The sequence below is a fragment of the Apodemus sylvaticus genome, chromosome 10 (assembly GCF_947179515.1).
Source record: "Apodemus sylvaticus chromosome 10, mApoSyl1.1, whole genome shotgun sequence".
NCBI classification, from domain to species: domain Eukaryota; kingdom Metazoa; phylum Chordata; class Mammalia; order Rodentia; family Muridae; genus Apodemus; species Apodemus sylvaticus.
In genome coordinates, this window is record NC_067481.1 from 105,898,485 (window position 1) to 105,922,901 (window position 24,417).

The 24,417-nt window shown below is 43.5% G+C and overlaps 1 protein-coding gene and 1 long non-coding RNA gene across 2 annotated transcripts; one reads left to right on the forward strand and one right to left on the reverse strand.

Annotated features, from left to right (window-relative positions):
- Positions 1-422: 422 nt before the first annotated feature.
- Rsl1d1 (ribosomal L1 domain containing 1) lies at positions 423-11,680 on the reverse strand. Its single transcript, XM_052195464.1, has 9 exons — positions 11,521-11,680; positions 10,606-10,745; positions 9,856-9,991; positions 8,157-8,305; positions 7,972-8,073; positions 5,526-5,619; positions 5,324-5,446; positions 1,943-2,191; positions 423-1,205 (listed from the first exon to the last, which is right to left on the reverse strand). The coding sequence occupies exons 1-9, from the start codon at positions 11,623-11,625 to the stop codon at positions 945-947; spliced, it is 1,359 nt and encodes a 452-aa protein (XP_052051424.1). The 5' UTR covers positions 11,626-11,680; the 3' UTR covers positions 423-944.
- An 83-nt stretch (positions 11,681-11,763) lies between these two features.
- Positions 11,764-23,369, forward strand: LOC127695281 (uncharacterized). Its single transcript, XR_007979932.1, has 2 exons — positions 11,764-12,111; positions 20,822-23,369. It is a non-coding gene; the product is annotated as an uncharacterized LOC127695281 (long non-coding RNA).
- Positions 23,370-24,417: the final 1,048 nt, after the last annotated feature.

A 24,417-nucleotide genomic window follows, 5' to 3' on the forward strand; every position in this document is an offset into this window, starting at 1 on the left:
TGCACAAATATACATCTGTGCTCCATTTCTGTGCTGGTGCCAGGCCTCAAAGCCCTGGAACTGGAGTTAAACTTAAGAGCCATCATGATGGTCCTGGGAATTGAACCTGAGTCCTCTACACAGTAGGACCACCTGCACTGTCCCTCCTGCCCTGGAGTTGATTTTCTTAAAAAGATCTTTATAGATGGTTGTAAGTCACCATGTGGTTGCTGGGAATTGAACTCAGAACCTTTGGAAGTGCAGCCAGTGCTCTTAACCACTGAGTTCTCTCTCCAGCTGCCTGTGCCCCGCCCCAAGTTTATTTTTATGTTTCAGTCTCTCACCAATGTTTGCAGAAATTAGCTGATATGCCCAATTGGAAAGCTGTTTCTGCATAGGTCTTCAAAATTAGTCAGGTGAGATGAGAAACACCAACAGTACAGTGAATTTACCCAGAAGGGGATGTAATAGTTTAATTAAAAAAAAAGTAAACATACAGAAGCATCAGCAAATACACTAAACAATTTAAAAATATCTTGGTGTCTCAAACCCCTAGTTTCTATAACAGTAATATTAAACTCAGAAGCACCCATGGAAACGTCTCAAACCTATTTAAGTCCAGGAGTCCTTGTGGGAAGGGCTGTGATGGAATCAGCAGCAGAGTACTCTTGTTGGGTGGGTTTGTTTGACAGTTCTGGGTACTGAAGCCAGGATCTTACACATGCAGGTCAAGTGTTATGCCCAGAACTTATGCCCAGGTCAAGCCCAGAACTTAAATCTAGCCTTTAAATAGTGAATCTTGGTATCCCAGGTGACCCAACTGCCTTTGTAGACAACTAGGCTGGCCTCAAACCCACACACATCTGCCTATGTCTGCATTCCAGCCTGTGCTACCACACCCTGTCTAATTAGTCTTGAAAAGCTCTAAGGTCACCTCTTATGTTCTTCATGCCAATGCACTAATTCTAGTTTGAGTGGGCTGCTTGGGGTTTTTTGTCTCTGGGTGTGTTGGAAGCTTTCTTTCCAGATTTCCCGGGAATAGAGAAGGACTTGGCCTCTAGCTTTCCGAATTCCCGCACATCCTTTCTTTGCTTCTTTACCGAGGTCCCAGGATCTGAGGCTTCTGGAGTCTCTGTAGCCAGTAAGGCCTTCCTTTTCTTACCCTGAGGTGTATTTGGATGAGATTTCAATTTTGGAGATTTTTTCCCTCTGATATTTTCTTGCATCTTAAAAAAGAAAGAGAGAAAACCAAGTCTAGAACAATAAAGAGCAATATCTAACAATCAAACCTAAGGAGCCACTGCTGTGCTTGCAGCCCTGTGTATACTGCAGTGTGGTAAAATGAGGGGCTCTTTCCAGCATCAGACATATTTTCTTTCTTTTTGAGACAGGGTCTTACCTGGCTGGAACTCATGTATTCCAGGTTGGGTTCAAAGTGATAATGTTCTGCCTCAGCCTCAGATTACAGGCACATGTGCAGTCTTTAGAGCATACTCTTACTTCAATATCAGAAACATTATACCAGTAGGTATGCCAGCATTGTGCTGACACCCAAGAACACTGAGAAGTCGCACGGGCTGATTCTTTGTGTGTCCTTTCCAATGACCACCTACACATGAGATATGCTAAGATGCCCAACTGTAAAGTAGCACAGGCCTTTCGGATTATTCAAGATGCTAAAGTAAGTAGATCACTATCGATCTTCATCTGCCTTCCTGGTTCCTGGAATTAAGTCTGAACCTTTTATCACTTAGCATTTTTGACTTTTACTCTTTTCCCCCATGAGACAGTGTTTCTTTTTGTAGCCATGGCTTTCCTGGAAGTCACTATGTAGTCCGGACTCAAACTAAGAGATCCCCCTGCCTCTGGGTAACCAAGTGCTGGAGTAAAGGCGTGGGCCCCACCTGGCATCACCTAGCAGTATGGCCTGAAACACAACAGCTACTAGTATCAATAAAAATACCTTCACATTTTCTTTATCTGGAGTTTCTCCTATTGGCACCAGCTGTGGAATCGCTTCTTCACACTCCTCGGTCACCTCCCGCTTTGTGCTTGCCTTGCTGGTTTCCTTCTGGGTTCCTGGGCCTTTCGCTGGAGCACTGCTAACTAACCCACCTTGAGTGGAAAGAGATGCAGGTTTTTTGGACTTCTTCCTTAGCATTTTGCTTTCCTTCTTCAACTTTGCGTTTTCATACTTCCTTTTCTTTAGTTCCTACCAGAACAGCAGATCAACTTTTAGTAGGAGCCACCCACAGAAGACAGATGGCAGAGGCTTAGAGATAGAAACCGGGTAGTCACACGCTCCCTGAAACATCCTCAACCCACGCAAACAGAGTGCTCCACGTCCAGACAGTCACACCCCAGTCCGTTTGTGAGAGGTGTTTCAATCTGAAGCTCAGAATGGCCTGAACTTAACTCTCTCCTACCTGCCTGCCACACACTACAATTACATGCTCCACACCTGGCTATTTTGACTTGGATACACACACATGTAAACAGAGTATAGCTTAAAGCTGAAACCAGTACTGTCAGCATGTTAGTACATACCTGCAATCCTAACTCCACAGAAGGCTGAGGCAGGAGGAGGGCAACCTCAAAGGCCAATTTGAGCTAGTTATTGAAGTTTAAAATTTAGACTGTCTTAAACTAAGAGAGAATTGTGGGTTTAATTTCGTGTTACAGCACATGTCTACTGTGTCCATGGCCCTGTACTCAATACCCACCATGAGAATGAACGTGTGCATGCAGCCGAGAGGTGAAACATAAGGCTGAGAGAAAGTAAGCCCTTGTGCTTATACAAGAGTCTATGGAGGGCTTTCCTCATTAGGGGCTACACTCCAGAATAAGTCTAAGCAGGAAGCAGAGCCCATGGCCATCAAAGCCTATTTTGGTTTCAACCATCACTAACCCACCTGCCCTTTGTTTAACTGCGTATGTGTGTCTGCAGCACAGGTCAGCTTAGGGCGTTCTTCAGGGGCCACCCACTTGAAGACAGAGTAGTCTCCTATAGGATCTTGGGCTTGATGATTGGCTATACTGAGCTGACACACCAGAGAGCACCAGGGATCTTTCTTTCTCTACCTCCCTAGAACTGGCTCACACTCAGACACCCTGCTTGCATGGCAAGCACTTTTACCCACAGAGCCTAGCAGGCTTGAACCTCCAGTTTTCAAAGTGCAATAGGGCGGTTGTACATTCAGAGCACCTTCACAGTTCCTGCCTCATAGGTAAAGTGTCCATCATTCCTCTACCTTTATAGACTGTCAACTGCAGTGACCAAGAAGTGGGGTTGATTCCTTTAATGAATACAGGGAATCCCACTCTAAATCGAGTCAGTACATCCTGAGAAGCAGCCCAGAGAGAAAGGAGCATGGTGGAAGGGAAGAAAGGTTACCAGAATGCCTTTCACTTAATGGGCTTCCCTTTTTGCTGCTATCAGTTGCAGTGGCATTTTTGAGAAATTTAGTTTAAACACACACACACACACACACACACACACACACACACACAAACACACACACACACACACACACACACAAGAAAGGTGGAAGTGGTGTCACATGCCTTTAATCCCAAAGGAGGGAAAAAATGGTAAATCCTTGTGAGTACAAGGTCAGCCTGTTGTACAGTCACAGGACAGGCAGGCTGAGAAACCCTGTCTTGAAAGAAACAACAACCCGGGGTTGGATGTGGCTGCCTCACACTGCAGCAGCTGGCCAGGGTGTGATTCACACTCTAGCAGAGGCATGGCTTTGCTGGCTGCAGGTATTTTCTTTGATTGTGTATCCTTTGGAATTCTGTGAACTTTTCAGAGAACACAAAAAGCTAGGGCAGTGATAGGGGGTGTGATTGTTGGTTGTGGGTTGTTAGTAGTCACCAGGCTGGGTGTGTTGAAGCACACAGGTTAATGTGCCCAGCAACTACTGGGTTCTCAACCTCTTCAGTGTGAGATAACCTGATACACTAAGACACAATATTATCTGATTTTGGATAGAGACAAGCTGTCATCAAAACATTTGCTGTTTGACTGTGCACTTACTATAAAGATAGCTGGATGAAAACTCAGGAATGGTGGCACATGCCTTAATCCCAGCAAGGTGAGTTCAAGGCCAGCCTAGTCTACAGTCTAGGACCCTATTTAAAACACAAACAACCAAAAAACAGAAAAATAAAGGACCAATAAAAATTCCAGCCTGGGGATGGTGATACACACGTTTAATCCCACCATTCAGGAGATGGAGGCAGAGGCAGGCGGGTCCCCGAACATAATGTGTGAAGACTAAGACTGACCGTATAGGCTCTCTCATTTGGATACTTGGTCACTAGGGAGTGGCACTATTTGAAAACATTAGGACTTGTGGCCTTGCTGGAGGAAGCATGCCTGCCGCTTGCATTTCTGGACGTGGAACTTTCAGCTACACTCCACCACCATGTCTGCCTGATGCTGCATGCTCCCTGCCAATAACTTCACCTCTGAAACTGTGAGTAAGCCCCAAATAAATGCTTTAAGAGTTGCTGTTGTCACAGCAACAGAACACTGAATAAGACAATATACAACTCCTGGAAATAAAGACATGAAACAGAACACAGAAATGAAAAATTCAGTAGAAATGATTAACATGGCCAAAGAGAATTCAAAATAACACTACTCCAATCAGTTATAAATCTCAGCTTCACCATTCATCATTCTGATTTGAAAATAGCACCAGCAGTACGAAGCCTATAGGCTAAGTTGGAGGCTGGGAAGAGGATTCAATGTGCCAAGGGTTTACATGCAAACATGCCAGCCACATAGAAAGATGGGCACAATGGTCGGCATCTGCAATCTTAATTATAGGTGGCTGAGTGCATACAGGATCCCTGGAGATCTTAGCAGCTAGTCCAGCGAACCAGTGACCTCCACTGAAAGATTTTATTGCAAAAATGAAGATGGACAGCACCAGGGGAAGACATTCAATGTTGTCTAGCACACAAAATTAAGATGAGTCTTGTTGGGGCTGGAAAGGCTCAGAGGTTAAGCTATCTGCTTTATCAGAGAACCCAGGTTGAATTCCCAGTGTCAAGATGGCAGCTCACAACTCCAATTCCAGAAGATCTGACACTCATAAACATACATGCAGTCCAAACACCAAGGCACATAGAATAAGCCTGAACATCCCCCTTAAGACCCAACCATACACGAAGCACGTGCCTTACCAGTAAGCTATCTATACCCTCAGCTTTAGTATTAATTTATTTGAAACAGGGTCTTATAGCTTGAGTTAGCTCTGAAATTGCTGTGATCCCTCCCTCTTGGCTATGCGTTATTAAGCCCCACCCAATATTATAACTTTTATATACTAACTTGTTTCTTCACACTGCGGAAGGAAACCATGTTTTCATCCTGAGATGTGACAAATGAAGAAAAGATGGGAAGGGAAACTGACTTCTCAGTTTTCAGGAACAAGAGTTTCACACTCTGCCATTTCTGAAACAAAGAAATGATGTCATTTACACACTCAGCTTTTTTAGAATGGAAATCAGACTCATGCCTTGTCATACTGCACCTCTGGTAACTTTTTTGATAGCATTTCTGAGACAGTCATGATGTTGTCAACGATGTGCTGAGTCTTCATTCCAGTGTGACCAATACGGACCGTACTAGAATTTAATAAAGCAATAAAGATTTTAATCTTTAACTTTTGTATTTTAAAACTGCACTCCCTGAAGTAAAACACCACCATGCTGAAACGCACACCCACAGGTTGGAACATGAGATGGCTCTTTGGGTAAAGACACTTCCCACACAAGCCTGACAACCTGAGCTAAAGCCATGGAGTTCAATCCCAGTGACTTCCATGCACAGAGGGAACGGACCCTAGAAACTGCCTTCTGACACCTACACTCAAATAAATTCACAATGGTAGTTAGAACAAAACAGGAAAACCCACGTTGACCCCAAAACTGTTCTGGGCAGAAATCACCCCAACAAAGCCACTGACACCTCATAGTTGGCATGTCTTATCCAGCTGAGTCCTTCTGAAGTAAAGTTCTTGTCTCTCATGGATAATTTTAGCAAAGAACAAAGCATCTCTGCACTATGGAACAGGGTGCAGGAAGTGAATGGGATGCCCAGCAGGGCTCCTGTAACACTGGATCTGCCTACCCCTCAGCAGAGGCTCACTGCGGTAGCATTTTATGGAGTGTCAACTGCTTTTTTTTCTTTAGTCTGACACTGACTGGCTGTTTACTCTCTATGTGCACGTGTGTAAAGCTGTTTGCCCAGGTGAAGAAAAGAAGAGACAAGACAGGAAACCATTATGCTAGGCAAAGTGAACAGAAATAAAGATAATTAGAACTCACCATGCAGCACAGGCTACCCTCAAACCAGAGGACCTCTTAGCTCAGGCTCTTGTGGTTGGATAATGTGAGCCATTGTATCGTGTAACTCTAACCTTCTTTGACACCAGCCTATAACTGAGGAAGGGGAGGAGGCCAGGCCCAATGACAACTCCTCGTATTTAACTGAAGCCAATCAAGGGGTTCCACCTTGCAGGCAGCACACAGTGGTAACCTATTTATAATGCTTGTGATGCTAAGCCCGGACCCCACACACTGACCCCATCTTGACCACTTAAGGTGAGAAAGCAATTATTATCCTTTGTTTTTAAAGCTGGCTGTAATGGCACATAAACTTTCAGCACCAACATCCAGGGTAGACGTCAGGATGTCTGTGAGTTCCAGGCCAGCCAGAATTATAGTGAGACCCTAGGTCAAAACAAGAACCGTTATTTTCATGATTTATTTTGAGTGAGGGTCTCAATATAGCCTCAGCTAGGCTGGAACTCTCTATGTAGACAAAGTTTGCTTCTGATGTAGAGATGTATCAGTCTCTGCCTTCTCAGCGCTCAGATTAGAGGGATGTGCTACTATGCCTGGTTTATTTAAAATTATTGACATGTGTGTCTGCGTATGTGAACATGTGGGTGCCCTTTGGTCTTTTTTTCCTCCAGAGCTAAGGGCCAAACCCAGGGTCTTAAGCACTCTACTACTGAGCTAAATCCCAAATCCTGTGGGTGCACTTTAGGCCCAGAGACATTCAATCCCTAGAGGGAGAATTACAGGCTGTTGCGAGCCCATCTACCATGGGTGTTGGAAATCGTACTTGGATTCTCTGAAGAATAGATGAGCCATTTCTCCAGTCTCCTTTTTATTTATCTAATGTGTGTTTTGTGTGTCACAGGACAATTTGCAAGTATTGGTTCTCTCCTTCTACTAAGTGATGGTTCTGGGAACCAAATACAGGTTGTCATGCTCAGTGGATAGGCACCTTAATCCTGAACCATCTGGCTGACTCCAAAGGTTTTTCCCTTAGCTTAGATATGAGGCTCTACCTAGTTCAGGATCCTGGGTGAGGATGAACTGAAGGAATCAACACACAGCTACTTCCTCTCAGCTGAAACATTCCTCAATAAGGGAGGACAGCAGGGCTGAAGAGACACAGAACTGAAAAGGCTCCTCCCTCCCCATCCAAGCGCCAGACACTTGCCACGGACGTGCCAGCAACTGCACAGAACTCCAGTGGGACAGTTCCCATGACAACCCCATGCTGGAAGACACCCTTCGTAACACAGCTGCTTGTGTCAGGTCAGACACGTCTCTGTAACAGCACATGTGCCATTCTAGGTTGGCACAGTAGACTCACGGCTCATCAAGGCCAACCTGCACAATCACTCCCTTGATCTATGGCTCCTGCCCTACATAGGGTGAACACATTTGTTCACCCCTCTCCAGGAAAATCAGACAACAAAGACCATGAATTCATTCACAGGGGATTAAAGTTACTTCTGAAGCTTTTTGTTCCCCAGAAGACTTAAAACTCTTTAGGTTTTAATAGAAGGATAGAAGGTCCTAGTTTTATTAATATGATCCTTTATGAGACAAAAAAAAAAAAGAGATAAAAAAATCTTGGCATGTGAAGTTTAAAGAAATATCACAAATGTTCCTTGTTACCTGCAAGAACCACGCTTAGAGATGTTTAAGACGGTCCCTGTGACACATCGGTCAATCTCTTTGAACAGATTCTTTGCCAGAAGGTTCACAGATACTGGAACTCTATAAAAACACACAGGCATCAGAACATCAGAGACACAGAAAACCCCATATCATTCAAGTCCAGTCACTGCAAATGAACTCACTTCTTCCTCTGATAGAAATGTCTTCCTATGTGTGTGGGCAAATGCCGTCGAATTCTCTCGTCAGTAATGAAGACATCAAAGCTGCCCAGGAGGCGGAGCTTGGCTTCGTAGGCTTTATATTCTGTTTTTAAAGTTTTAAAAGGGATAATCTAGAATACAAAACAAGACCAAAACCATAAAATATTAAGCGTCTAAAACAGTCCTACTCAGGCTGGTCCTAGAGCCATGTCCCTTTGGATTAATGAATTCCTAAGCAGCTGAAATATGCTAGAGGCCTTGACAATGCTGGGAGACCCTGAGACGAATGATCAAGGAACCTGGATAAAAACCCACTATGTCAGCCAGGCACTGAAGGAGATGACGTAACTTGTTCTTGGTTATCTCCGGTTGGAGAATACTAACTTTGAGGGTAGCCCAGGCAACTGAGCAAGATGCTATCTCAAACAGAATAAAATGAGCTGCAGAGACAGCTTATTGGTTAAAAGCATTGGCTACTCTTACAGAGGTCCGGGGTTTGATTCCAGCACCCACACAGCAGCTCGTGGCCATGTGCACCTCCTCTTGGGTCCAGGGAACCCAAGACTCTCTTCTGATCTACATGGTGTGTGTGTGTGTGTGTGTGTGTGTGTGTGTGTGTGTGTGAGAGAGAGAGAGAGAGAGAGAGAGAGAGAGAGAGAGAGAAAATCCTCCCCTTTTTAAAAAAAGGAAGGGTGTTGGGGAGGGGGTGTAGCAGCACCTGGCACTGAGGCTTTAATTCCAGCTTGAAGGAAGTTCTGAGTTGGAGGCCAGCCTGGTCTACATTACAAGTTTGGGGTAGAGTATTGTTCTAGCATGTGTAAGGTTTTGGATTAAATTTTGACCACTAGGAGAAATATAAAGAAACAGACTACAAAGATACACAAAAAAATCACAAGCCAGAGCCAGACACATGATGCTCTACAAATACACAAAAAGTTAGGTTTTTAAACAATCTGCAATGGAACTAAAGATGGTTCAATGCTTCAGAGCTCTGACGACTCTTAGACAACCCATGGAAACAACCTTCTACAACTCCAGCTGCCGGGAACCCCATTCTCCCTTAGCCATTGTGCTCAAGACAATTACAAATAAGATATAAAAATCTGACATGCATTTAGCTTTTCAGACACCAATCAAAATAGCACCTTTAGTAAAAGCAAATAATACAGTCAACAATTACATTATACTGACAATTACATTAAAAAGAGAAAAATGGGCTGGAGAGATGGCTTGGTAGTTAAGAGCACTTGATGATTTTTTGAAGGACCTGGGTTTTTTTTTTCGAGACAGGGTTTCTCTGCATAGCCCTGGCTGTCCTGGAACTCTCTCTGTAGACCAGGCTGGCCTCGAACTCAGAGATCCGCCTGCCTCTGCCTCCCAAGTGCTGGGATTACAGGCGTGCGCCACCACCGCCCGGCAGGACCTGGGTTTTATTTCCCACACCGATCAAGCAGCTCACAACTACCTGTAACCCTAGCTCCAGGGGACAGCAAAACCTTTTCTTGCCCTGGAAGACACCTGCATCTACATGGTACATACACATGTTAGGAACACACATTCATAGCCATAAAAGAATAAATTAAAATTACAGAGAAAATAGACTTAAAAAGATCAGCAGTGCATCATACTTCTTTTCTATTAAGTCTTTGAAAGAACTTCAACGAATCAGCACACCTCCTACCTGAGAGATAGTGTTAACTCCATGTTTTTTCAAAAGCTTTTTATAGAAGCCTTCTGTCTGTTCAGGTGAATCATATTCATCTTTCGTGAACAGACATACATCTGAGGATTCTGTGAGAATGCTATGAGGCAAAGATCTGCAAATACGTGACAAACAAGGAGCAAAGTGTTATTCCAGAAAGTATGTGGATTATTGACAATACATGCTTACAATTATACACAATACATGACCCAGGAGAGCTAAGAACATACAGTACATACAGGCAGGCCAGTGAATCAGTGGGTGGAAACATGCTGGACACCACGCCTAACAACCAGAGCGCAAGCTCCAGGACCAACAGGGTAGGGAGCCATGATACTGACTTCCCCGTGTCAGACAGAAATAAATGCTCTGTCTTAGAACTAGCTCTGAAGACAAGGCTGGCTTTGAACTCGTTGATCTCTTATCTGCCTGCCTCTGCCACTTCTAGCTCTAAAAAAGAAAGTATTGGGCTAGAGAGACCAAATACAGGATTGCACACATTCATCAGTTAAGAGCATTTGCTTTTTTCCCAGGAGATCTGATTTCTGTCACCAGTACTCACACTGAGCTTCTCACAACCTCTTATCTCTGCAGTCCAGGTGATCTGACATCCTCTTATGGATTCTCCAAGCACTGGACACACGTGGCCCACATTCTTACACTCAGACTCAATGAGTTTTAAAAATTAAAACCAACCAACCAATTTTCAATAGAGAAATAAGAACTTACACTTTGACCCGAAGTTCTTTCTCTGGAATTTTCCATAATATCACCATTAGAAATACATTTTCGCGCACATTCAACAGCAATTCATTGTTGTTTTTTTTGGACTTTGACTGATTAAACAGAACTTCCACGGCCTTTCTAATCTGCAGAGACAGAGTACAAATTAATTTTCTCAATCTATGATAATTACTCCAAAAAGACATATTTGTTTCCTTTGCTCCTTTGGGGGCGGGAGCGTTTCAAGAGAATGTTTTCCTGGGCGGTGGTGGCACACGCCTTTAATCACAGCACTTGGGAGGCAGAGGCAGGCGGATTTCTGAGTTCAAGGCCAGCCTGGTCTACAGAGTGAGTTCCAGGACAGCCAGGGCTACACAGGGAAATCCTGTCTCAAAAAAACAAAAAACAAAACAAAACAAAAGAGAATGTTTTCCTGTATAGCTCTGGCTGTCCTGGAATATACAGGCATCGAATTCAAAAGATTTGCCTGCCTTTCTCCCGAGTGCTGGGGTTAAAGGCGTGGAACACTAAACCTGGTGCTACTTTTTATTGGACAAATTTCATCTTAAAATTCTCCTGCCCTCTACGAGAAAGGAAACGGCCAAGAAAAGTGCATACTGCTGGGAGCATTTATTGAGCGTCATGTGCTCGGCACGGCTAAGAACACTTTATGCATGTACATATGACCTGTAATGCTGCAGAACGGAGCGCAGAAGCCCACTTTCAACAGGAGGCAAATAGGTCATATATAAGTGTGAGAAAAGCGAGCCCGCTGGGGTGCGTTTTCAGAGGCCAGCCTCGAGCTCCGGAGAGCCCAGGCAGTCGCGGGCGCACTTGGTTTCCAGGCCTCGCGCCCCACACCCTGCGCTTAACGCTGGTCCTAACCACCCTGCTTCCGAATCGTTCCCAAAAGCCACTCGCCTGCTCTCTGTCCAGCTGTAAAAGAGCGGTCGAAGCCACTTGCCCCTCAGTGGTGGTCGCCTTAGCGACCGAGGCATGGGGAGAGTCGATCGCTGAGCCCTCCATGTCGCCTCGTGCGAATCTCTAAAGTCAGAGTGCATGCGCAGCCCTAATGCCCGGAACCGGAAGGCAGGCGGTAAGACGGTCGGGGGGGAGGGACTCGTTACGTCATTTCCGGTAAGGCGTAGAATTGGATGGGCCCGCCCTCTTGAGTAGTTGGTATTGAGGACATAGAGTGTGCCAAGTGTGCTAGTAGCGTCGCCTTCCTTGTGTCCGGCTCCTTCTAAGGCTCCAGGCCTAGCAAACCGTGTCGCTCCTCTCCGGAGGACACCGAGCGAGCGCCCTAAGGAGAGTCTAAAGCCCTCTCTTCAATCCCGTGCTGTCGTGTGAAGAGCGGGAAGCCGTGGCTCCTCTACTCCGTTTTGGATTCAGGCGTCGGTTGCCCCAAATTGGTGGTATTCCCATGAAATAAAGAAGAACTGCCAACACTAGGCGCGTGATGCTGCGCGAGAAACGAAAAGATGAATCGGTCTCTCAGGAGCTTCGGTCCAGGTGAGACCTTGAGTGAGTATGAAGGGATAATGAATGCGTAGGAGAATACGCTCGACCGTTTTTTCCTTTCTTTTCTTTCTTTCATTCTTTCTTTTTTGTGCGTGTGTGTGTGTTTGTGTGTTTTTTTTTTGTTTTTCGAGACAGGGTTTCTCTGTATAGCCCTGACTGTCCTGGAACTCACTCTGATGACCTCACGCTGGCCTCGAACATAGAAATCCTCTTGCCTCTGCCTCCCAAGTGTTGGGATTCCAGGTATGCATCACCACCGCCCGGCACGCTAGAACGTTTTAAGAGTAGTTGCCAAGCATACCCACTGTGCCTAATACCGTGTATTTGAGGTTGTTCTCAGTCAGTACAGGGAGCTCTGAATAGTACCACCAGTTTTTATTTTCATTTGGTTCGAGACAGGGTCTCTATTACTGATACAGGGTCTCTATTATGGGAGTTCTGGCTATTCTGGAACTCTCTATGTAGACCAGTCTGACCTCGAACTCATCCTCCAGCTTCAGGTTTCAGAGTGCTAGGATTAAAAGCATCCACCAATATGCCCCCACTTAAGTCAAGATCTTCCTATATATCCCAAGATTACCTGAGTGAGTCACCTTCCCTACATCTCAGATGCTAGATTTACAAGAGTGAGTGAGTCCCCTCCCCCATCTTGTATTGGCAGTTACATAATTTATTTAGGAACTTTTAGTTGAGTGACAGGCTCCCCTCAGCTAGCTGTGTGGGAATAAAATGCTCTCTTCATTGTCAATTGTTTTCCAAAAGTGCTCCTTATGTGAAAGAATCATGCTCTGCTAGTGTCTGATGAGGACTTTGTCTTAATTTAACTTGTATAATACATTTTTAGAAAAGTCATTGGCACCTACTTCTACTTGTCTATTTTAGAACCTAGTATAAGATGGACTTTTAGCATAGTGCAATGAGTTGCTACATTGGGCTTGAGGTATACATGCTTCCTAACACACTGCAAAGAGCATTGGTGGTCTTAAGTGTTCTCTTGCTTGTATTCAAGTTTGAGAACCTGACTTTTTTGATTTCTCTGTGTAACAACCCTGGCTGTCCTGGATATTTCTTTGTAGGCCAGGCTGGCCTTACACTCACAGAAATCTGCCTGCCTCTTGTCTCCCAAGTGCTGTATTAGGGCTTTGTTGTTGTTGCTGTTGGTTTAAGAGATTTATTCTATTTTATGTGTATGGATATTTTACTTGCATGTATATCTGTGCACTACATGTGGGCAGTGCTGGTGGGGGGCCAGAAGACAGTGTTAGATCCTCCTAGAACTGGAATTACAGATGGTTGGAAACCACCATTCGAATGCTGAGAATCAAACTGTAGTCTTCTGAGAGAGCAGGCAGTAGTCTTGACACCATCTCTCCAGCCCCAAGCACCAGACTTTTGGGCCAAGGAAATTACATGAATTCAGATGATAGATCCTTCAGGCATTTGGAAACAGTGACTAGAACCAAAGAAAGTCTCTTCTTGCAAATTGAAGAGACTGCAGTTACACGTGAAAGGAATAAAAAGTGCTAGTAGCAAAGGAAAAGTGATGGATTACACTTTAGTGAAGTTGATCTGGTTGTGGTATTGCAAGTGAAAGATCTAGAACTCTTTGATATGATTACTTTCAAGTAATGGAGCTTCAACATAAACACCTCTTTCAACGTGGGCTGATTTAGTGACTTGGTTCTTCCTAATAACATATTGGAAATGGTCTAGGATGCCAAGCATGGCATGGTACTGGTAATCCAAGTCCAGAGGGACCTTTAACAGAAGAATTGCAGTGAATTCTAAGCCATTCTGGCCTATCGAGCAATACTCTTATCTCAGTGTCATTTCTGAAATTAGACTTCTGATTACTATCATGCATGTAAGTTTTGTCTTTATAACTCCTTCTCATTTACTCATTGTAAGGTGGCCCTAGAGAGAGGGAAGCAGATGGTAAGCTGTGAGGCTACTTTGGCAACCAGCTAGTCATGCATGCGTGAAGACAGAAGTAAAGTCTTCTTTGCAGACAAATGAGAGATTCCAAGTCAGAATCATTCAGCTATACTGCTCCTAGCTTTCTCATAAAAACCAAATAAACCTTTGTTAATTTTAGTTACCAAAGTGGGGTGATTTGTTCTCTATCAATAGGAATTTGATAGAAATTTATAGTCCTCCCACTCACATATTCAACTGTGTAGTTATTATTTGAATTTTTGTACCTCACATTCACTGAGTTTTAACATGAACTCGTATGATCCCCTCAACTTGCTTCCCTTGTATTTCCTTTCTCAGTATTGAGTACTTCTAAGTCAAATAGAAATATTTTTAAGTGTTTTCTCTTCATCCCTCAGTTTGATGAATTATAGTTTTCAGTGTGGGTTTGGTGGCTCACATCCCTAACACCAGTACTTAGAATAGATTTAGGAATTTCAAAGTAAGCCTTAGCCACCTGGCATGTTTCAGGCCAGTCTAAGCTACATGAAACTATCTCAAAACAAAACCTTGAGATAGATGGAATCCTAGATAATCCACAAATTCCTGAGCATGAATTACTGGACAAATGGGCAATACTAATTATTAATAGGATTTAAAGATGAAGAAAAAGGAACAGATTTGGAAGCTATTGGAATGAATTCTTTGGAGGGATGACTCAGCAGGTACAGATACCTGCCATCACACCTGTAACCTGAGTTTGATTCAAAGATTCCACATCATGAAAAGAGAAATCAGAGTCCTGCAAGTTGTCTTCTGATTTCCACATGTGAGCTCTGGCCCATGAGTCATGGTACAGGTGTGCCCACATGAATGCACACACACAAGAAAATGCAATTAAATAATTTAAAAAATATTCTTTTTCACTCTTTCACTTTTTAAAGTTCCAGCGCTATATCTAAGTAATTCTGGGATGCGGAGAAAGATGTCTCTGAGAAGAGAAGAAAGCTTAAACAACATCTTCCTAGGGATGGTTACAGCTGTGGAAACATGAGAAGTATAGAGCCAAAGCAGAGCCATTAAGAACTCATGACTTGTGGATTAGAAGAGAAGAAAGCTAAGGAAAAGAAAAGAAAATGTGGGTGGAGAGCACAAACCTAGCATAAGAATGGCCATTCTCATCCAAACTACCACACTGACTAGCACAATGTCTCGGGTCAACCTCCTCAAAAATCTCCTCGAATTTGGAACACATTTTAATTGGTGGAGCAGCTGGAGCAGCACTGTTAGAAATAATTGGGAGGTGTGGCCTTGTTGGAGGAAGTGTGTCACTGAAGGTGAGCTTTGAGGTTTCAAAAGCTCAAGCCAGACCAGGGTCTCTTTCTTCTGCTGCCTGTGGTTTTGGGATCTGGATGTGTTACTTCTCCAGCACCATATCTGCTTGAATGCCACCCTACTTCCTGCCATGATGGTGGACTAATAACCCCCTGAAACTGTAAGCAAGCCCCAATTAAATGTTTTTCTTTATAAGAGTTGTACTGGTTATGGTATCTCTTAACGGAAATAGAACGTTGACAAAGACAGCTTCATAGTTTTCAACTTGATGCAAGCTAGAGTCATCTAGGAGGAGTAAATCTCTGTTGAGGAAATACCTCCATCAGTAGAATTGGCTTGTAGGGAAGTCTATAGGACATTTTTTGGATTCATGATGTGGATAGACTCAGCCTACTCTTGGTGATGCTACCCTGGGGCAAGTGGGCCTAAGTCATATTAGAAGGTAAGAGGAACAAGTGCTCCTTGTAGAACCTTGTAGCACCTTGTGGTGCTGGTAAGAGGAAGTGGTGTTCTTCCATGATCTCAGCTTCAGGTCCTCCCTTCAAGTTCCTGCCTTGAGGTCTTATACCGATTTACCTCAGTGTTGGAATATAACCTGAAAATGAAATAAATCCATGTATTTTGGTCAGTGTTTTGTCACAGCAGTAAAAATTAAAGACACATGTCTTCCTCAATTGTTTCTTCATCTTATTTTCTCAGACAGAGTCCCTAACTGAACACTTGCTGTTTCTTCTAGACTGACTAGCCAGTAAGGCCTTGCCATCCACCTGTCTCAGTCTCCTAGCTCTGGACTTAAAGACATGCAGTATCATAGCTGGCTTTTTACATAAGTACTGAGAATACAAATACAGCAATCATTGTACTTACTGAGTCCTTAATGTAGCATTTATTGAATTATTTATAAGCATTTCACCCAGAAAAAAAAAGCTAGCTAGCTTGCTTGTTTTTTCTTTCTTTCTTAGCTTCTTTCTTTCTTTCTTTCTTTCTTTCTTTCTTTCTTTCTTTCTTTCTTTCTTTCTTTCTTTCTTTCTCTTTCTTTCTTTCTTTCTCTTTCTTTCTTTCTTTCTCTTTCTTTCTTTCTTTCTTTCTTTCTTTCTTTCTTTCTTTCTTTCTCTTTTTCTTTCTTTCTTCCTTCCTTCCTTCCTTCCTTCCTTCCTTCCTTCCTTCCTTCCTTCCTTTTTTTTCTTTCTTTCTTTTTAGACAAGGTCTCTTTTTTTAGCCTTGACTATCCTAGAACTCACTATGTAGGCAAGGTTAGACTTGAACTCACAGAGATGTTCCTGGCTCTACCTCCTGAATACTAGGAGTAAAAGCATTCACTACTATGCTCAAAATGAACCTTTCAAGGTAGTGACCTCATCTTTAAATCAGTAAGGCTGAATTTGCACTTCCCCTTTGTAGTTTACAACTTTGGACAAAATACAGTGAACAAAGTGTCTTTTACTTAAGATTATTATTGCTGTTATGAAACACCATGATCAAAGGAGCTTAGGAAGAGAGAGTTTATTTTGCCTATGCTTCCATATCACTGTCAGGACAGGAACGTAAACAGGGCAGGGACCAGGAAGCAGGAGCTGATGGCAGAGGCCATGGCGGAGTGAGTAAAAACATTAGTGAAATGCTATAGACTCTGGTCTAGTACCTGTGGAGGAGGAGGAGGATATTCCCACATTTTCAGCTAGGCCAGGGCCTGACTATGTCTGAAGGGGAATCTGCACCTGCAATCCCAAGAGTTTATCCTGATTTGTCCTTACCTCCATCTGACTGGCTCTCACCTATGTATACTCAGTGAATGGGATTGTGCTCCACTCTAGCAGAGCCAGACCCTAACTATTTTCCCTCTCACAGAGGCACCCCCTAGTGGGCCCCAACTCCTGCTGGAGGAAGGGGCAGGAAGAGGGCAGAGGCCCAGACTTTTATGTCCCTTTCAAGCAGTGATCTATATAACTGAAAAACCTAAAATCCTCCCTTCTCTGAGAAACCTCAGGTCCTTAGTCTATTGGAAAATGTTTTCATTATCTATCAACCCACCTGGGCTGATTGTAAGCAGCTTTAGGTACCCTTTTTCCTACTGAGGAAAGAGACTAGATCATGACTGAGGCAGGAAGGTTGTGATAGGCCCAGGGGCCACGGGGTTAGATGAAGAAGAGAGCTGAATGAAGATGGCCCTCACCCTTATCAAACTGGAATCCCAGCACTGATCAGGGTAGAGGGGCTCGTGATGCCTGTCACCAGGCACTGCTGACCAGAATGAGGGCAGCGGCCCAAACACCATTTAATCTTTCAAAAGTATCTGAGATAATTTGGGAAAAGCAGGAATCTGGGTTCCTGGAGCATCTCCAAGAGGCTTTGGGAATTTATTTGCATTGATACAGATGCCACAGAAAACTAGTGGTCTGTTAACATTGGTTCCATTATTCAGGCGGCCATAGTTTTCAAGTTACAGAAGTTTGAAGGGTTTAAAGAAATTAATAGGTCAAGTCATTAGAGATAGTGCAGAAGACCTTTTAACAATGGACATCCAGATGAGAAGAAAGACATAAGGCTGGCCAGGATAATGATAACCACATTCAGAGAAGGACCTGGGGGAAGCTCAAAGTACCTCAGGCAACCAAATCAGCTCTGAGCCATGGTGCAGAAAGACCAGTGTACCTATTTTAAGACAAAAAGGACACTGGAAAATCAAATGCCTAAAAATACATGGACAAGGAAAAAGAACTAATCTTAAATCTTACTGCATCAGATTGATAGGGCTAGGGCACCATACCAGTTAGGCACTTGGAGCCCATGGTCACAGGAAAATAGAGGAGGGCAAAACTCTCTGGTTCCTAGTAAATATAGATATAGCCTGTTCAGGGCTGACCCAATGCCAGGGACCCATCACTAAGGAGAGAACCACAGTCCACGGGGCCATAGAAACTGGCATTTACTTCTGGAGCAACAGATCTTAGCCCTGGACAAGGTACTGTGACTCATTCTTTTCTTGTTATACCAAATTGTTTGTATCCCCTAATGAGTAGAGAATTAAGAGAACTTGGTCCCGCTATCACCATGTTAAAGCCATTCCAGACCCAGTGAGTCCATACTCATCAATTCTGGTAAATTTCCCCTTATTAGAAGACTATAAAATGACAGAAATGCATACTGAAAAACTAGGAGTTGGCTACCCACTCCTAACTGAATTGTTAAAGTTGTCTACAATAGGCATAAAGACCAGTAATCCCAGAATGGCCTCACTGTGGCTATCAGTTATTACTCAACTCTTGAATTCAGCTTTGCCTGTAAGGGTTAAACAATACCCAGTCTCGAAAGAAACCAAAGCTGGCATTAGAAAATACATAAACTACTTTAGAGATGCAGGAGTTTTGGTCCCTTGTTCATATTGGAACTCTCCACTGCCTCCTGTTGTTTAGCCAGGTTTCAGAGAAGTAAGTAAAAGAGTAGAAACTATTTGCCTGACTTACACTTTTCTCAGCCTATTGGCTCCAGGAGAAACTGCTGTATCCACTGTCTTAGACCTGAAGAACTGCCTTTTTTCTCTCTGGTGCCTGTGAGCCAACTTCTATTTGCTTTTGAATTGACAGATCCCAAGTCAAGGGTCAATGGCCAGCTGAACTGGACTCAACTACCATAGAGGTTTAAGAACTCCCCCATTCTGTTTAATGCGGTTCTTAGTGAGGACCTGCTTAAATACCCACAAGGATACCTGACCATCACTCTTGCAGTATGTGGATGATCTCCACATATTGAATTGTAAAACAGTGCCAACAGGTTAACAAGGAATTGCTTGAAATGTTTTAGCAGCTGAGCTGCTTAAAGTCTGTGAAAAAAGTCCCAGTTGTGTTCCAATAAGGTAACTTACATGAGACACTGCTTGAAGAGAGGCATCTGGACCCTGTCCTCCAGCAGAATCCAAGCTATCTTGAGTATTCCTGAGCCACAGGATAAAAGATAGGTGAGATAATTCCTCAGTGTGGACTATGGACACTACTAACTTTGCAGAAATAGCAAAACCATTGCACCAGAGCTTAAAAGGAAATAGCCCCTTGAGCTGGAAGCAAGGAAAAGGAGGCTTTCCTAAGGCTTAAGGAATCTCTGATGTAGCTTCTGTGCTCAGGCTATCTGATGCTGCTAAATCTTTCTACTTGTTTCTGGATAAATGTAATTGAGTGGTGAAAGGTGTATTGATTCAAACTTTGGAACCATGGAGAAGGCCTGTGCCCTATTTGTGTAAATATCTAGACCTGGTTGCAGCAGGATGGCCATCTTGCATCCAGGCCATTGATGCCACAACATTATTGCTACAGGAAACTAATGAACTGACCACAGGGCAGGAGTTGGTTGTCAGTACTACTCACTACTTCCTTCAGGAAGCCTCTCAGGACTGGGTGTCAATCATACGCCTCACCCATCGTTAAGCTCTCTCCTTAGATGCCCCCAGGATCCAATTTCTGCTCTCAGCTCTTCTAATTGCTGTCTGGCTGCTGGGAAAGCATGCTACTGTCATTGTCCAGTATACCTGAATGGGAAATCACCTGGAGCATGAAGCAATAGGTGTGTTGATCCTCGACAAAAGTGGCCACAGAGCCAGTGGGACCACTACAAATATCAGATCCTCTCTCAACTCTCGCCCTCCTTCCTGAGCCAAACCTGCTAGAATATCCTATGTATACTATAGAGCAAGAAAATTGGACCAGACAACAAGGGCCCACTAAGACAGAGGACTGGTAAGTTCTTCCAGAAGGATGCCCCATCCTGCCAGGAGCCCTGGGACCATCTCTTCTCACTAATTCATCTAGTACATACCTCTGATTGACCCAATTAAAGGTTAGTTAGCGACAAGTACTTTCTACATTGCCTGATGAAAGGGCTGAACACTGTGATGTCTGCACCCAGGTGGATCTCAGAGGAGAAAAACCAGCACCTATGGGTGTTTGCAAAAGAGGGCTTAACCTGGTAAACACTGGGAACTGACCTTTTCTGAAGCTGCTCCAACAAGGTTTGGCACTTACCAGTATCTGCTAGTGTTTATAGATAGTTTTTCAGGATGGGTAGAAGCCTTTCTCACCAAGTCAGAAAAAACTAATTTCATTCCTAAGAAGTTAGTAATAGAGATCATTACCCAGTTTGATATCTCTTCCTTTTTGGGGGTCAAACAGATCTGGCCTTCATGGCCAAAATGTCTCCTTGCTTAGCTAAAACTTTAGGAACATGTTCGAGATTACACTGTACCTTAGGTTGCAGAGTTCAGAGCAGGTAGAGAGAACTAACAGATTGTTAAACATTAATTAAATTCTGGGCCAAAAGTGGCAAAATTGTCATTCTTTTTAGGATCAGGTGCTCCCCTTACCAGGACAAGTTGATACCATTTGAAATGTTTGGCTAACCACATTCACTCATTCTAGTCAAGGGAAGGCCACAGATTATTGAAATGTCTAATCATTCCTTCAAGTCGTTACAGGCACAGCAGCAGACAGCTAGAGAATCCAGAGTCATCTGTTACGCCCACCACCTGTGCTACCCTCGGCTGAACAGCACACAGGTCTCAACTCGGAGACTTGCCGCTTACCTAACAAGACTCTGGAACCTTCCTGGAAGGGACCATATCCTGTGATCCTGACAACACCAAGGGCCATCAAGGTAGCAGGGACCGCAGCTTGGATCTACCACCTCCACCTAAAGGCAGACACAACCAGCCAGATAGGTGACAGATGGAGGGTAATGCAATGTCCCCAATGCCCTCTAAAGGTGTGGCTCATATACACCTTGAACTCAGACTGGCACTAATTTTGGGAATCTTGATAGGTCACTCCCAGCAAGTTGAAAATGTTGAAGCCTGGGATTGGGAGCTGTATCGAACCTCAGATAGGAAACCAATAGGTGTTTTCCAGAGTATCAATTCCCAACCTGTGTTTAAATTTGACCTGTGCGATTTTTTTGATGACAATGAACTTATGGCTGAATGGGGAATTTATAGTCCAGTTCACCCAGGGTGTGGGACCAAAATGCAGGAAATATCCCTCTGGTCTTCGCCATTTTATGCATGCCCAGCTGATGGGCCTACACACTGTCACAGATGGGAAAAAGATTATCATTGCTCTACCCCAGGCTGCGAGACTGAGTCTGACCAGGGCGGACATAAAGACCCATACATCTCCATTCAACGGGTATATCCTTCCCGGGATTGCAAACCTGGGACCTGTAATCCCTTTACTTTAAAGATTGTGTCTTGGAATGAATTGAGTGCCAAATACTGGCTTACAGGCCGGACCTGGGGATTTGTACTTAAATTTAAGAATTATGGAAACAGTCCTGGTGTAGAATTCACTATACAGAAATACGTTCCACACTACAGAGCCAATCCTGTAGGTCTGCAAAGGAGCTGGTTGCCTCAACCAGGGATCAGGCTGTATCCTTTCTCTCTCCTCACCCCTCAGGCCATTTCACCCATGGTAGTGAATCTCTCCACAGTCATGGTCAAGGGGCGACAGGAATAGATACCTTCAACCCTTCTCTAGAACTCACTTAAAGTTTTGTTCCCTAGTGATTCCCCTGAGCTCAAGACTTGAAGTTATTACATAATTGGATAAATCACACACACCCCAGCCCTTGAAGAAGATTATTGGCTTTGTCAAGGTCCCAGGCCTCTCTTTTATGTAGAGATAGGGGTCAATCTCTCTATTATCCCAACCAGAAAATTTAAATGGTAGAACAAAGAAACTAGACTCACCCTGGGAGATTTCTAAGGAAAAGGTTAATCTCTTCAATTTGTAATTATCCAGCTTCCCATTATAGCAAAACCTGCATACCCGTTTGTACATCAACTGGTCTGAGCATATCTCTAATGCCTATGAAGGACATGGTAGACCTGTGTGTTTGAGCTTGCTGGGTATGTAACATCTGCATACTTTGAATTTTGGCCCAAGGAAAGAAATCTCTCTATTATAGCCTATATATCCTCTCTCAAGTAGACATGTATACTGGAGAGAAAGGTAGAAAACTTTTGCCTACATATGAAGGATAATTCCCATTGTGAGGCCCAGCAGGGTTTGTTAGAAAAAAGAGAATAGCAATCTCAGCTATATAGTTAAACCCTCCTCCTGAAAGCAAGAATCACTGCTATGGGTGCCTTGGGAGTGTTAGCTCTAGTTATTCAAGACCAGAATTTTAAAGTGCTTAGTAATAAAGTAGAACAAGACATACAGCACCTAAAGGACTCTATCCAGCAACTTGAAAAACAAGTAGTTTCCCTAGCAGAAATGGTTTTACAAAACCATTGAGGACTAGATTTTAATTGTGAAGGAAGGACATTTGTTGTGCTGCCTCGGGTGAAAAATGTTTAAATGCCAATAACTCAAGAGTTAATGGGAAACATTAGATATGACTCAGAAAAACTTAAGCTGTAAGGGCAAAGGAGTGAGCTGAGGCGAATCTGCTTGGAACCAGTCTCTTTTTTTCTTGGTCCCCATGGCTTACCACCCTTATAGCAACCACAGCTGGGCCCAGTCTTTTACTTTTTCTTGGTATCCCAATGCGCTCCCACATTTTAAATTGGTGACTGATGTACATTAAAAGTAGAACCAGCTCTGCTAAAACAAGAGCCTTGCAGGCTGGGTAACAATCTGTACTTCAGCTCGACTCAGTGATTGAATTCATGAGATCAAGAGCCAGCAGGGAATGTGATGCTAAGGAAACTCCATTTTGTACCAATTTTAGTAGGCTTTGCCTCTGACTTAAATTCTTGAAAGCCTGTCTCCCTCCCCAAAATGGTGCAACTGGTGAAATGATTAGCTGCTGGCTCAGGCTTTTGTAACTTGCTTATAGCAGTATGCATAAGGAGGGAGTTTCTCATATAGCTGCAAATTCCACAGAAAAATTAAGTAATTGTCAGTTTTACCTTTAAAAATCTTTTCCTCAGCCCCTCCTAGGTGGTATTCCTTTGATTTGACTTTGAGACTGACAACCAGCTAGCAGTTTTAATAAATTTATCTAATAATCTGGATTGAGTCTGTGGTCCTTTCCTGGTGATCTCAAACTTCATAACAGCCCAGCAAGGTCTTAACCCTTGTGTGGCAAGTCTTTCTATTGTAAAATTCTTGAAAATGATTTCAGTTTTTCCTAGCCCCTCACAGTATGGTTTTATTTTTGTTTTGGAGTCACAGTTGTTAAGACAGGGTCAGAACCTAGCTGGTTCAGAACTTGAATATGCTCCGGACATTAGAAAAAAGTTCCAAGACTCAAGTGCTTTGCAGGCATGAGTATTTTATGGCTCCTAGAAGTCGCCCAAAAGGTCTTTAATAATTGATACATGTGAAGACGAGAATAGATGCCCAGAATTTTAAAGTGCTTCGACCAACTAAGCCACTCACTGACAGGCCAATAACATGATGGCCACACTCATCAGCTAGACCTGACCCTTCAACTGACCATGTCAAGGCTGTAATGTAAAAAGTGATGAACATTGAGAGGCCTCCATTAGAAAAGGACCAGTATGCTTACTGTAAATAAAAGAAATATTGGAGAAGTAAATTTCCTAGAGGCTCTAAACCAAAGGAGATTCTTATGGGCTGCAGGGAAAATTAACATTGAATCAAAATTACAGAATTGGTCTCTACTCTCTTAGGCCTTTGAGAACTAAGGTCACAGCCTTAGTGGGAGGCCACCTACTAGTTTCTGGTGGTTACTAGAGTAGATGTCTGTTTTAAGAACTCAATTGAGTCCAGTTGCAAACAAAAATGCCAGTTCAGGGTGGTCACTAGTGTGGTCAAGGACTGTCACTAGAGAAGACAATATGCTTCACAGACATTTGACCTACTCCTTCATAGAAGTCCTGTGGTGCTTTGTCCATACTTAGATGACAACATCACCTTTACACCTCTAGAGACTTAAATCTCATTTGTATCTGCTTATGAACTCAACTGTCCAATGTCTGAAAAATATTTCCTAGCCTTTCTAGATCCCATAGTGGATGCAACCCCTGATCCCAAGAGCTTGCTCTAGGATCTACAACAGGTCTGTAAAGTTTATAGGAAGGAACAAACCCTTTGA